General features: G+C 40.8%; 1 protein-coding gene across 6 annotated transcripts in view; it reads left to right on the top strand.

Moving 5' to 3' along the window:
- LOC136880938 (gustatory and odorant receptor 63a) overlaps positions 1-4,980 on the top strand; it is a 118,212-nt gene extending 113,232 nt beyond the window's left edge. For all 6 annotated transcript variants that reach the window (XM_067153471.2, XM_067153474.2, XM_067153469.2 and 3 more), the window contains one exon: positions 812-4,980. In XM_067153471.2, the coding sequence (XP_067009572.2) occupies positions 812-895 (84 nt within the window). In that variant the 3' untranslated portion in view covers positions 896-4,980. The remainder of the gene's footprint in view (positions 1-811) is intronic.
- Positions 4,981-15,975: the final 10,995 nt, after the last annotated feature.

Genomic DNA, 15,975 nt, shown 5'->3' with positions numbered 1-15,975 from the left:
GCTCGTGTGGTTGAGCACGGGACCGTTCGATGCGCCATCTATACAAACTTAACGATCCATATGTGTGTGCGCACTAGGATGACTATTGTTTTTTTGTCCAGTGAGGTTATGTTATTACGTGCAGGAGCCTTCTGCTTTGTTTTAACAGTGGTTCTTGCACGTTAGGCTACGATCAAGTCTTACTCCAAGGGTAACAGAAATATATGTTAACCACTAAGAAAAGTTGGATCAAATGTTACTTATCAACAATAATAAAAGTAGCAGCAACAGCACACGCACTCAGTAATAATGTTATTTGCTTTACGTCCCGCTAAGTACCTGTTTTACTGTTTTCGGATACGCCAAGCTGCCAGAATTTAGTCCCACAGGCGTTCTTTCACATGCCAGTAAATCTACCGTCACGAAGCTGACGTATTTGAGCATATTGAAGTACTACTGGACTGAGCCAGGATAGAATCTCCCAAGTTGGGGTCAGAAGCGCCTCAACCGTCTGAGCCACTCAGCCCGGCTACGCACTCTAAACAAGACTGATGAAGTAGTACGAGTAATAGATCACATGACGAACTGATGGTATTTCTTTCTATATCGATAGTATTTTTTTCAAATTGTAGCATTGTAACTACGAAGTGATCAAGTGGTACAAGAAGCACGCTAACAATTCATAAGAACCAAGTGAACGGCCATTCTATTCTCTCCCGCCAAGTCGGACATGTTCTTTCTTACGAATATCAGACCATGTACAATTTCCCAAACATTTCACTGTCGGCAGAGGAATTGTCTATTGACTGTGACTTTGTTCTTTTGATTTCAGTTCTTCTCCACTATGGTGACATACCTAGTGGTGCTGCTGCAGTTCAGAATGGGGACCGATGTACCTTGTTCTCCCAACAGCTAGAGCTGTGTTGTCGAGCCGGAGGAAGCGAATATAAATCAAGTCAAACTTTCAACGGTAATTGTCCCTTTATAAGCATCGTGTTCTCCGGAGCTAGTGGGACAAAATAGGACTAAATATAAGAGAAGATTGGAGCATTTGCTTAATTTATTAAGTATTTCTCCCTTTCCAAAAGAAAGTGTATCCATCACCTTGCTCCTTGAGATGATTCCCTAATGCCTGTGTAGTTCCACTCAGAGTAGATACATCAGTGTCAATTCACAAGCCACAATTGCTGTTCGACATTGCGGCTGAGTGTCGGTGTTAGTGTCTATCAGAGTTCGAACGTTCCATGTAGGAAAACGCATTTTCTTTGTTAATTTCCGATTGCATACGGATGCTGCTGTCCAGTCGAATAGAGGTTAGGCTGACCTTTCCCAGTCCTCTCCCCATAAGGGGTGAGCAGAGTAGGCTCAAGATAGGATTGCTCAGTCAAAGTGCAGCAAAAGCGTCGCTCTATAACCGACTTTTGAGGAAAACGGTGAACCCACACTCACTGCCATAGTGCCAGTTTTTCACTAAGAGCTCCTAGATCAGACAATTCTGCTCCCATGGCAACTCTCAAATCTCCGTAGACCTTTGTTATGTGTCAGGATCTTCTGTTATTGTCCCTTGGAAGATAGTTCTTTTAACGTGAATTCTCAATGGACGACAACAATCACATGATCTTGATCAGATTCGAAGCCCGATCCTGTGGCATAGGATCTACGACAACTGGAGACTGCTGCAGCCGGGTTATGCGTAAATCGGTTAAACTTCTACCACAATTTTTGGTAGATTGTCTTTTCCAGTGGGACCCACAACATTTACAGCAACAATACTGGAGGCATGAGTCCGGTAAAAGACATTCTGAAAAGATTAAGAAAATCAAAGGAAAACTGATCGCCAGGTTCTAAAACAACAATGAGCTTTGGTAGACTGGAAGTGACAGCATTGCATCAGAGCTTGTGGTTCTCTTTTAGCATTGGCAAATCTATAGTCGGCAACACTGATAGACTGGAATGACAAATGTCATACTCGCCAATGAATGAATACCACGAAGATGAATTACTTCTACACAAGAAGACTGACTATAGCTGCGATCAAATTTCACTTCGTCGTTCAAAAGTTTGGCTTCATCTATGTTCTTCGTGCCGTATCTCAAATACGGTATGTAATGCAGGTAATAACGCGCTCCTCTGCAGCGTGCAGTAGAATTCGAGTCTTATTGAATTTCGCATGATGTAAATCTAGCTAGACACGTTCTAGACATCCGAACTCAAAATCAAACTTCAATCATACACACAATGATTGTACCACTAATAGTGCAGGTCTGCACCAACAATTCCAGACTTACATAATGATCAATACGGTAATTCCGCCTTGATTAGAAGTGTATTTACCGAGCGAGTTAGCTGTGCGCATACAGTCCCGTAGCTGTGAGCTTGCGTTTGGGAGATGTGGGTTCGAATCCCATCGTCGGAAGCCCTGAAGATGGATTTCTGTGTATTCCCGTGTTCACACCACGCAATTGTTGAGGCTACACCTAAAGTAAGGCCACAGCCGCTAACTTCCCAATCCTAGCCTTGAGTCTTCGAACACCTTCGATGTGTTAGTGCAAAAAGAAAAATAAATATTTGTGATCCAGAATGTCCCCTGATCTTGAACATACAAAAGCGTATAAACGAAAAAGACTGTGTTATACCGTGTTTTATGACAAAATTCACAATTCTAGCCCATCAGGCAAGCAATTTGGTGTTGGAAACGTCCTGGGGATATGAGCTGCGAATTTTAGGTAAATAAAATACAGTATAATCAAGTGTGAGGATATATTTTTTATTCATTCCTAAAAATTAATATCCTTTCCTTGTTATCCGGTCGATGAGATTAGCAGTTTGCTATTTTCTACAGTTACAAGCGCTAATGTGAGTCAATGCATTGTTTCACTGAAGCACCAGTACGAGCGCTAATGTGAGTCAATGCAGAGATTCAATTAAGCCCTTGTAACTGCATTCGATGTGGACATTTTTCAAAAAAAATAAAAAAACGCCTGAGGGTGCTGAACAAAGGAGCACAATACAGAAAGAATTATGTAAATTTGGCTAAGATTTGGATAAAAAAGGAAACGAGTAAATAAACAAGAGATTTAGGATGTTTTTCCGAAATTGCATTTAGGCCGGAAGTGATTTCTAAATATGTATTTTTAGTTTGATAGAGCTATGCAAGGCTCATAATTTGAAACTTTCCATGCCCTTTAGCCCTTCAACTTTCGGCACAATTGAGGAAATTGGTTAATTTTACATTTTTCATGGTACGGGGACTCCTAATTTGTCTGCTAAAGAAATGTTTTCAACATTAAAATATCATCCGCCAAAATCGGGGTATCTCGGAGTGTCCTATAAAATCTTGGGGACAGGGGGATCTCTGGTAACCTCCATTCACTGGCAGACTCCCCCTCTCTTTCCAGTAGAATCTACCACTACCTATATCACTCAGATCTCCCCTTCCTCATCGTCATGTAATTACAAGGTAACTTCAAAGAGAATTATGCGTACAGTTCCTGAAGTCACGTCATGGCGGCACGATGAATGGCCGTATCGTCGTTGAGTCACTTACCGCCCAAGTGCTTCTTCAATAGTAGCAGCATCATGACACGTTTTGAAAGAAGTCCAGGTTCGTCGTTTCCAGTGAATTGCTCCCCACAAAAGCTCCAGTGTGTGTGTCAGAAACTGGTAGCATTCATCGTCGCTGCCCTGGTGAGGATAAACCACCTGTAAGTTACCATAATATGTAATATATATTGCTGTGTTGAAATGAAATGGCGTATGGCTTTTAGTGCCGGGAGTGTCTGAGGACATGTTCGGCTCGCCAGGTGCAGGTCTTTTGATTTGACTCCCGTAGGCGACCTGCGCGTCGTGATGAGGATGAAATGATGATGAAGACGACACATACACCCAGCCCTCGAGCCGGCGAAATTAACCAATGATGGTTAAAATTCCCGACCCGGAATACCGGGAATCGAACCTGGGACCCCTCTGACCAAAGGCCAGAACGCTAACCATATAGCCGTGGAGCCGAACATTGCTGTGTTAACTGAATGGCAAGCATTCCTTTTTTCTATTATATGTTGTTATTATTGTAAGTTCGTATAAAATCAACGCACGATCCAAGTTTCTGTATTTTTGTTTATAAAAACACTAATTGGAGTGCTTCTAATGATGCTTAGTATGAATTCATCCGAGTTCTCGGTACAGATAAACCATTCCTTCGGGAAGTTAACAACAATTTTGTATTAATACAGATAAAAGTCTATAACTTCAGAAACGTGTTAAGAACACTAGAGGCTACGTTATATTAACATTTGATTACAATCACACGACAAGATCTTTTGTACGAGCTTTTAAAATGGTGATGCGTATACAGAGGTTCGAAAAACTGGATTTTTTCCGATCCCATCAAAATATCTGGAGCACTAGACAATGAAAAACTATTCTATACCACTTCTAAACGTAGAACAAAATGAGATAACTCTCAATGTATTTTAAGTTCATATCGGCCCAGTGATTTAATATTTATAGAGGTTTAAATTCGAGTCTAAATAATTTTGAATCCGACAGTACCGGTAAGTACTGCACGTGCTTTACTGGTTGTATGAATAAATAAAGTACTATTTTTATGCGCTTCACGGCACATTATTACCGGCGTCGTTTTCTTATATTTAAAATACTATTCATATTATGAAACTGGCATATGTTATAAAACACTGAAGACAATATTTAGTTGAGCTTCCTTTAAATCACTGCTGTATCTTTCTGCTGAGTATTTCCTGCAACACACAAGTCCTCTTTAAACTATTCCTAGAACGTAGCCCTGGTTAGTCCATCATCATTTCAGTCCTTAGTTGATACTTGTTTCCTGCCCATAAGTTCTTTATCAAAGTGAATACTTGTACTATTGGAGCGTTTATCTCAGATTTTCTCAACCGGTAAAGAGCTCCATCTTAATCTGAGGAATGTGTCTGTAGTGAAACTGGTTGAACGCTTCCATTCATTGTTGATTGATAAGAATTTAAGGTTACTACATTCCTTAATTTTCTCCTTAATAAAATACTTTTTTAAAGTACCGGTAGGGTATGTTAGTTCATTCAAACATTCACTACTGATCTGCATTTAGGACAGATACCCTATCTGCTGTTTTCCTAGCCTTTTCTTAAATTATTGAAAAGAAATTGAAAATTTATTGAACATCTCCCTTGGTAAGTTATTCCAATCCCTAACTCCCCTTCATAAAGTCCATTGTCATCAATTGTAACACTGCTGAATGTATAGAAGGTCGTTCGGGATCTCTGGGGACGATGTTTGAAAGTAAATAGCTTATGGAAAGCCATGTCTCTACCAACGATCATGCTCAGTTGGAAAGCCAGCATTTCTAGCTACAGCCTGACAACGTAATTTCTATTGCAGCAGACATTTCTGCAAAGCTAACATGTTTCATCTTATCCCACTCTTCCTGACAAGCTTTCCAGAGGCCATCGATAGTGCGTGGACGTCTATTTGCTAAGGCCTTTTTGGGAGTCGAAATGCATAGAAGTCCATGGGTGACCCATCGGGTGTCTTCACCGGAATGTCAGTAAAAGGAATTGCACGAATTCCCGTTTCCATCTCCATTCTCTCTAAGAACAGACCAGCCGAACGATGGATGCTTCATCTTGATATACTCATACCTGATTTTTCGCCCTCCCATACTTGCTGATAGTATGTAGAGTTCACTTTCATATTATTAGCGACACGGCGAATGGTTAGCTTGCCATTGTAGTATCCAGTGGTGATCATGAAACCCCTTGGAAAACTTTCGTGGCATTCTTTATACAATGATTCATAATTTGTGTGGTCTCTAGGGCGGTAGTAAATCGTCCGGGGTTTGTTACAGTCACTAAGGTACACATAAGCTTCGTCTAATGTCACCACATGTTTCCATCTGTCTCCTGCCAGATAGCCTTCATGCAACTTTATTGCGGTAGTGCGACGTTCCGAAATGTGACGAGACTACAGCTTGTGAACTCGGCGTGTATGGCGCTTTTCTAATTGCAGGTCCTTGTTGATTATGGTGTTAACTGTTGAAACAGACATCCCCAACTTACATGCGATAGTCCTTTGGTGGCGGGCGGGGGCAGGGTTACTAACTGAGACAAGGGCTTTCACTTTCCTCACCACTTCTGGTGTACTGGCTGGTCGTGGATTTGCCTGTTCATTCCCCTCTGAAATTAAACCCAGTCGGCCTTTGCCTTTTTTATTCAATACAGCACTGATCCCGTTCTTTTATCAAGGAATCAATCTACTTGCACATCTCTTGGATTGCAAAATAGCTATATTCAGCATCAGAAAGGGCTGTTATGTAGCCTTCCCAGCAAGATTCAATCCGCTTCGGTATCGTTGCAGCTAATGCCACGAAACTCTACACACACGATCTCAGTACTGAAGTGAATTATCACTCCCGGTTTTGACGTGCTCAAGTTGATAACAGCGCCGCCAGCGGCCTTAAAACTCGTTACCAGAGATCCTGAACGACCTTCTGTACTGGAAAGACTTCAGTCGGAGACATTACATATTCTTAACATGGAATTTATTGTAATTTCAACCATTGGTCCTTGTAATGGCAGGGTAATTACTTAAGGTAAGTAATACAAGAATGATAGAAATTAATGTGGTGCTTCGGTACCATTTACGCACGTTTAGGAAACAGAAAAATGATGTTAAACGATTCCTGAAGTAGCAGACAGAAGAGACCCTTCCTTTACGCTTGCCGGGGGCGCAGTAACAACCCCGAGAAGTAATTTTACTTATATAGAAGAATTAAAATCAAGACTATGTAAACCTATGAAATGTGCTGCTATTCGCCGACTGCGTGCGATATTATAGCCTAATCTCCTTGTCAATATGTACACATTCATTACTTTTTAGGAAAAAATAAAGAAAGGTGGATAGAAGATAAATCGGCCAGAACTAAGCACACTCAACAACACTACATTTTTCTTCAATCCTCAAAACTGCAAATGAGTTAGATGACGCTGACGAACGAAGTGAAGGAGTGTGATATATTTCACTCTCAAATTGAATACTGTGATTTCGTAATTTCTTATAAAATCTTGGAGACATCTGGTCATAACTGACTACAGCGGGACGAATGACACCCTCCATCCACTGGGGTCACCTCCGTACATATCTCCAGTCCCAATATCACTCAAATCACCTCTTCCTCACGTCATTTACGGGTCACTTCTAACAAATTCCGAAAAGAAGAGAGACTAAAGAAGCGCAAAGAAAAGAAAGAAAGAGACTCTCAATCTTTTCCAGCTCGGTTTCACTCGCAAGTCTATGGAGGATCAAACCGAGGTCCACTCAAATGCGTGTGTCGACGAAGTGATGGTGATAGACCTTCTCTCCAAGAAGACTATTGAGAATGAGTATGAGAAGCGACGGAAAAATCTAACCGGACGTCCAGTTACTTTGCTGAAACCTAGACAAGAAGAGAACAGAAAATGATAATGGATCATTACTAGCAAAGTCCAGGATGTTTGGTGTAATAGAAGTCGGGTTGAATGTCAAAATTTTTATAGTGATTTCTCGGCTTCAAGAAAGCATTATAAAGATCATAAAATAGACTTTTCACGTTCCATTATCTTTCAAAATCATTTAAGTGGTGAACAGATCAAAATAAAGCAGCTTACGTATTATCCATACACGTGAAATGTGTACCGTACTGCTTTCCAGGCGTCCTGTTTATGTACGACGTAAAGCAAATTGTAAAAAGAAAATAGAGGCGTCCTGTTTGACGGGCCAGTAAAAGTCGCACTCATTGTTTCTAGGAATTCTCCGACGGGAAGAACGCCTTGTACATTTGTACAAACTGATCAGTACACGACATACACAAGATCGTCGAATCGACAGCTCTTTCGAAATTCAATTCAAAAAAGAACGATACTGGTTCAAAATTCTGCAAAGAGTAGTATCAGTGATTACGTTCTTCCCATTGCACGTGTTAGCTTTCCTTCGTTCTCAGCAAAATGTGATCTACTTGTAAATATTACATTTGATCGCATAGTATGAACATTCTTTAAAATTTAACTTAGCGAAATATGGCAACCAGGGTCGACGGAAACCCTCTTATCTGTCCTCCAGTGTTTGCGACGAGCTAATCGAAATAATGGGTGATAAGACTAGTACATTTATTACAGAGGAAAACAAGGAAACCAAATAATTTTCATAGAGCGTAGGTTCGACATCAGACATGTTTCATATTGCTCAGCTGGTTGTAATTCTTAGGTATGTCGGATTTACAAATGGTGAAGTGGTAATTCCAATAGCGAGCCATACTGGTGAAGCGCTTGCCACTGTTTTTTGACCATCCTAAACAAGTACACTGACATAATAGAACCAATACGACAGTCCTATAACAATGTTGCAAATATGTTATTTTTATTTCTTTACATCGCATCGACACATAGCTCTTATGGCGACGATGGGACAGTAAATGGCTAAGAGTAGAAAGGAAGCAGCCATGACCTTATTTAAGGTAGAGATAAAGCATTAGCCCGGTATGAAAATGGGAAACCACGGAAAACCATCTTCAGGGCTGGCCGCATTTAAGAGACTGCAGCTATCGAACTCGGTGTCAGGGTTTTCTAAGGTCTGCAAGCTTAAATTAGCAAGTTTGCACGTTGCATACTGTGCGCAACACGTTCAATTTAAATGGAGCGTGTGCTGCGGAATGCTGCGTTGTGCAATCTCATTTCTCAGACTTGTACAAGCAGCGAACACCTTTTTTCTCGGCATCAACACAGCGCTGAGTGCCATTATTTAACACCAAGCAAAGGAAAACGGAAAGTAATTTAATCTTATGTGGATCAAAGGCCATACTGGAACTCTACACAAGCAAACAGTAGGTCCACTGGCGAAGAAGAGCACCATAGAAGGCCATTTCCAAGCAATACCCAACATATGAAGGTTAGAGGGAAAGAAGGGGCTCAATGCATTTTTTGGAGAAAAAAAAAAAGGCCATCCACACTCCGTCTGCTGATGTTCATTTGAACTTCCTAGTAAGCAACTCTATCTGTGAAAGAAAGAGCTCCCTCCAGAGAAATGAGCTGAAGAAAGAACGAGCGTACAGGGAAAGAAGGGGCTCATCGACATTCCTGCAGGGGAAGGGGCAGCTCATTGTATTCTTCTCGCGATGAATGAACGAGCAGCAGGAGATAAGCTAAACAAAACAGAAGCATATTATTTAATAAAAATAAGACATAAGGAGAAATCAAAAAGTCAACGTGAATTTGAGGCGATTTGCTTCGACTGTGAGAAATTTGGCTGTTTCTAACATCTCAACAAATTGTCTACTACGAGAGACACTTATCTGTGTTTGCGTATAACGTCCACGTACTGTCCACTTCCCAGACCGTTTTTCATGTGTATCAGGAGCATGAAAGCGAAAAGAGAAGTTGAATCGCTTCATGTACAACTGCTCTAATATAAAGCACCTGATTATGTTCTATGAGTCGTATAGTGGACAACAGAAAATCTTCACTTTCTTCCAGTTTCTCTTCAACATACTGGACGTGATAAAAAAAACAGTAACTTTCCCAGTAAGGGGTCATTCCTATCTTGAGAACGATGAGAAAATAATTTGGTGAATTCGAAAGCCCAGCCAATTGTTCCCAGTGACTATCTGCTTATCAGAAGCCCTCGCAGTTTGACGTTGTAACAGATCACTAAACAATATTTAGGAGTTGGATGAACTTCTTGGATGAGAGGTATGCAAAGGAATCCCCATTTCCATCCCTGCCAGTAACAGAGATCAAGATTCAGAGAAGACCATTGTTGAGCTTGCGAACCAGTTACAACGGATCTTAGGAATCCGTCTCCATAGCAGCGAAAGAGAAAAAGACATGATGCTTCCAATCATCCTGATGGCCAGTTTAACCTGCGAGAGGAAGCTTATGAAGGTAAGTGTTTTAATTCTCTTCATGTTGTAATTCTCACTTTACCCCAAGATAGTACAGTGCTTTTCTTCCCTAGGACCTTTAGCGATATCTGCCAAGAAGTTCATAGACTGAGTTAATGAGATTCTGTGGTAATGAGGCAAGTGATTATTTCTCGTATATTCCTTACGGGCAATGAATTGTGCTACGGCATGTGATGGACGTAATAGTTAAATTGATAAAAGTGTGGCGTACTAACAACCGAAGAAAAGGACAATTAAACAACTGGCCGCACAAGACCGCAGCCCAGGTCTTTGATTGCAACACCACCACAAAAGAGACAAGAGGCCAACCCAGCGCGAAATCACGTCAACTACTCAAGGAAGGCCTCGATATAAACACAGCGATGGAAGCGATGGAATCTGAACAGAACCAAAGGTCGAAAAGGAACCTCAACAGAGGGTAGATCCAGCTGCGCGACCATAACCTCACGGCTAACTCGCTCGGTATCTAGGAGAGTAAGATGCTTTAAGCGGATTTGAAAAGCATTTGAGTATGTCGCGTGGTCAGAGCTGAGTAGCTGTGAGCTTGCATTCAGAAGATGGAAGGGTTCGAATCACACAGGCGGCAGTCCTGTGGTTTCCCATTTTCACACCAGACAAATGCTTGGGGGGGGGGCGGCCACTAACTTTCCCATCGTTACGTCGCCGAAAACCTCTGATATGTTAGTGCGACTTTGAATGACTGGCAAAAGAAAAAAAGTATTACAACAAACTTCAACTTATCAATACTTAAACAAATTTCAGTTAAGACATGAATACGGACTTAAGAATAAATTGACACAACACCAAGCAAATAATTAGTTTTCCGGTTATTAACACTATAACAGCATGCCTATTATGCATCATTCACCAAAATATTGAAATTGACTAAAACTAACACGACACACATCCGACAAACAATTCCTCTTGGTTCCCTCCTTTTGAAGTTTCGTGGCAATTTATTTTGATATTTTCTTTTCATTTGATATATTCGTATAATTGTTGATAAAAATACTGGCCAGAATTTTTACACACTCCTTTATAATTGTTGTCGAAGGAATACCACACTTCCACACATCAATTGAATTATTATCGTTACTTACAAAGGCTAACACAAGGCAAAAGCAAGGGCTTCATTTTTCAGGGAGTTCTCCAAAATAAAGACTATCACTCATTTCAATACTACTGTCTTCATAACTATCAAGATGAGTTATCAGAGTTTCCGCATTTTGTCTGTCACACTTCAGGTCGTCTTGTCCTTAAAATCCTAATATCAAAGTAAATTTTTCTGCTAGTAAAGCAATAATTGTAAAATAAATGTGCACTTCTAGGACACTCGTCACTTTCATATCGATGAATTTCGATAGTATGTCTTGAGAACACTATAATCTTTCGCAATCACTTTGAATGGAGTCACATTTTTGTCGTAAAAGATTGGAAATTATCTGTCTTAACTTATTCACACCAATGTTTAGACGCTTCTTCGTCTCTCAGTGGCAGTGATATGTGATATGGGAAAGCTGATTGTTGAATAGGTAGGTCTCAAGTGACAAGTTAAGATATTTGCTAGGGATGCGAATAGGTTCATTATTCCCGACGAGAAATATATATTTGCGGACAACAAACTTAGACGTCCGACTCGTTGGCTGAATGGTCAGCGTCTAGGCCTTCGGTTCAGAGGGTCCCGGCCGGGTCGGGGATTTTAACCACCATTGGTTAATTCCAGTGGCCCGGGAGCTGGGGGGTTTGTGCTATCCCCACCATCCCTGCAACTCGGAAACCACACACAACGCTATCCCCCACCACAGCAACACCCAGTTACTTACACATGGCAGATGCCGCCCACCCACATCGGAGGGTCTGCCTTACAAGGGCTGCACTCGGCTAGAAATAGCCACATGAAATTATTATTATTATAAACTTAGAGTTAAAATGTTTGATGCACACAACAATTTCATATTTACAGGAAAATTTTCGCTATCAATGCACCGAATCCATTTCTCTCGAAGACTTTATCCTTCGGTGAGAGCGGACAAATCCGAAGAATTTCCGTAATTTGACCTACAGTGAGGTATACAACACGATCGATCCATGTTAGCCGAATATATGCACACTGCATTCAAAGAAGACACCAATAATTATAACATCAACAATGAAACATAATGGTAAACAAACACATAACCTATACGGTAGTACGTTCAAACACGAAATAATAGCCTACAGGTATTTTAAGATTCCACGTAAAATCAACTGGCGACACAAATGCCTCTTTATTAGTACTGATAGTCACGAAGTACAATCACACGCGGACTCGAAATACCACTGCATTCGAGATATACAGGCCGTACTGTAACTCGGATGACGTCAAGCAAAGAGGCGAACGGTTTCCTCCGTCCGACCCGCACAATGCAAGCACATGATACGGCTGTGCCTTATAATTAAGAAATATTCCCAAATGTTGTATTCATATAACAGATGAGAGCTTTAACACCTGTAATCGCTTCATATCTCTTAAGTTAGGTCTAGGTAATTCTAGAAGTAGTAGGCTTAACATGTGACCAAAGTGGTCAATGATTTACTCCACCATCTACCCAACAATTCATAATTATTGTGCATTAATAAAAATATGGAGACAATGAACGTAAAAATAAATAAAAACAACAAAGCTTTGCCACCATACCTCCAGATGATCATACACAGAGCGCAGCTTTCTTGGTTTTTTTTCTTGGAACTTCTGGCACTATTCTTCAAGGAATTAATTTGCATTGTTTGTTACAACTAAATATTGTCTACCAGCAATAGTTTAATTTAAATTGTTTAAAGTGTATGTATAATAATGCCGTAATCATGTAATAGAAGGTTGGAGTTTATAAACTGCATTTAGTTCTACATTTTAGACTGGTTTCTACTTTTCCTTCGCACCTTCTCGAATTATCTAATCCAAAAAATAACATAAATGTAGGTTAACTTGGTTACTGATCATCTGGGTTACTGTCAGACATTGTATATTTCCACAAAAACTTTTTACAATTGGCTTTCGCACCGACACAGGTAGGTCTTATAACGGCGATAGTATAGGAAAGGCCTACGAGTGGGAAGGAAGTGGCCGTGACCTTAATTAAGGGAGAGCCCCAGCATTTTCCTGGTGTTAAAATGGGAAACCACGGAAAACTATCTTCAGGACTGCAGACAGTGGGGCTCGAACCCACTATTTCCCGGAGGCAAGCTCACAGCTGCACGCTCCTAAGCGCAGGGCCAACTCGCCGGGTCCACAAAAACATGCTATACAGTAACAATTCATTGGATAAATTCCACGAGAAGCATTACGTCCGTTGAGTTTACCTTATTCACCACGTAAAATTAATACACCTAACCTAAAAACGATGTGGTCTCATTATCTCGATAAGAGCTGTTTACGTAAATGCTGATGTGATAAATATAGAGAACAAGCAGGCAATAAACTTAAAAATAAAGGTCTGCCTTTCAATAGCCACAATTATACAAAGAATGCTCGCAATCACTATTGTATTCGGAAATGCATCTCATAACATTCGTTTAGCCGCTCTAATCGATCAGCTGATGGGTTTGGCGCGCTTTGTACCGTACGGCCTGTACATTATGAAGGCGGTGAAATTACCTATTTCACAATTATTACGTTAAACCCGTATCCACGGTCACATTAAACCTACGCTTGCCCCGCACCTACTGCCATGTTGTCACTAATCGACACGTGCCTTGAGCTCTGAGGAGTTGGTCTTGGACCAAGACCGACTCCAATCCTCAGATCGTAATATAAAAAGAACATGGCGGTCGAAGTAGCCGGATTGCTGATATTGGGTAACACGAAAATATCACGTATATATTATATACACGGCGGTAAATTAACATGATAAATGTAATATCATAGGGAAAATCAATTTTACACTTATGAAAACACTTCGCAAACAAGAATCACATATATTCTACTAGAAAAGAGACCAACACACGCTGATTATATATAAATTTCAATTCGTTAAATAACGCTTTTTCTTACATTTCACTTCGCTGGATAGAAGGAAAACATGATAAAACTGTCAAAATGATACTTCTAACATCATTTTGAATGTTTCAAAATAAATTTCTTTCTTTCTTTCTTTCTTAATCTGCTTACCCTCCAGGTTTGGTTTTCCCTCGGACTCAGCGAAGAATCCCACGTCTACCGTCTCAAGGGCAGTGTCCTGGAGCGTGAGACATTGGGTCGTGGAATACAACAGGGGTGGATGACCAGTACCTCGCCCAGGAGGCCTCACGTGCTATGCTGAACAGGGGCCTTGATGGGGGATGGGAAGATTGGAGGATAGACCAGGAAGGGGGAAGGAAGTGGCCGTGGCCTTAAGTTAGGTACCATCCCGGCATTTGCCTGGAGAAGTGGAAAACCACTTCCAGGATGGCTGAGAGGGGAATCGAACCCACCTCTACTCAGTTGACCTCCCGAGGAGGAGTGGACCCCGTTCCAGCCCTCGTACCACTTTTCAAATTTCGTGGCAGAGCCGGGAATCGAACCCGGGCCTCCGGGGGTGGCAACTAAACACACTAACCACTACACCACAGAGGCGGACTCAAAATTAATTAAGGTACGAAATTCCTCGATTTATTCTCTCTCATGAGAACTGTGAAACACTTTGTTGCTTTACTGTTGAAGTGGTGGACAATTTCTTAAATTCAGCACCCAACGAATAGGAAGTACACCCGAAATAATAATGTTATTACGTCCCACTAACTACATTTGTTACGGTTTTCGGAGACGTCGAAGTGCCGAAACTTAGTCCTGCCGTAGTTCGTTTACATGCCAGTAAATCTATCGACACGAGGCTGACGTATTTGAGCACCTTCCAATACCACCGGACTGAGCGAGGATTGAATCTGCCACTTGGGGTCAGAAGGCGAGCGCCTTAACCGTCTTAGTTACTCAGCCCAAGTACACCCGTAATGATTGTTAACCCAACGAACGGCCCTGGTAATGTTAACATAATATTGACATATGGCATAACAGCACTTCACACAGTGAAGTAACGAAACGTTCAGACACTAAAGATATAATAGGTTTTTACCTATTAAAGAACATTAATGCAGGAACTATTGACTAAACATTGATATTTAACCACATTCACGAGCTTCAGTCCGGCACAGTTTTCTTGATAACAGTTAATCACAACATGAATCGGAAGGCTGTTGGCAGTGTAAAACCCTACGTTACAAAACCAGATGATCCCTCTAAGTCACTATTTCTTTTGTGTAACAGTATACAGATTGCTCCACCTGTCACACTTATAGGTTTTATTATACTCCAAGATACAACCAAACATTTCCGCAGGCAAACACAGATTATTGTAAAATAAACTTGCATCTAAATCACTCGACACTTTGAAGCACATAGACACTGACGGAATATCACATATCAGTTATATTCTATCTAAATTAAATTTTTCGAGGAACACGAATAGTTTGGAAGAAGAGAAATGGCTTCTCTAACCTCAGACTTATTCTCAAAATGATGTATGTATGCTACAGTTTTGCCATGGACTTCAAAATAATCACGATGTATATTCCTAATCCATTTCTATCTTAATGTTCTATTCCGTAGGAAACTTAAGAATAGTTGTATGAGAGGCATTGCCATAGTTAGACTAAAACCTGGTCCACCTAGTGCACTTACGTTCTGGGTGAAAACACGATTAAAACAATCAATCAATCAATCATTCAATCAATCAATACTCATCTGCATTTAGGGCAGTCGCCCAGGTGGCAGATTCCCTATCTGTTATTTTCCTAGCCTTTTCCTAAATGATTTCAAAGAAATTTGAAATTTATGGAACATCTTCCTTGGTAAGTTATTCCAATCCCTAACTCCCCTTCCTATAAATGAATATTTGCCCCAGTTTGTCCTCTTGAATTCCAACTTTATCTTCATATTGTGATCTTTCCTACTTTTATAAACACCATTCAAACTTATTCGTCTACTAATGTCATTCCACGCCATCTCTCCGCTGACAGCTCGGAACATACCACTTAGT

Source organism: Anabrus simplex, chromosome 9 (assembly GCF_040414725.1).
Source record: "Anabrus simplex isolate iqAnaSimp1 chromosome 9, ASM4041472v1, whole genome shotgun sequence".
Taxonomy (NCBI): Eukaryota; Metazoa; Arthropoda; class Insecta; order Orthoptera; family Tettigoniidae; genus Anabrus; species Anabrus simplex.
This window is presented reverse-complemented; position numbering and strand designations above follow the sequence as displayed.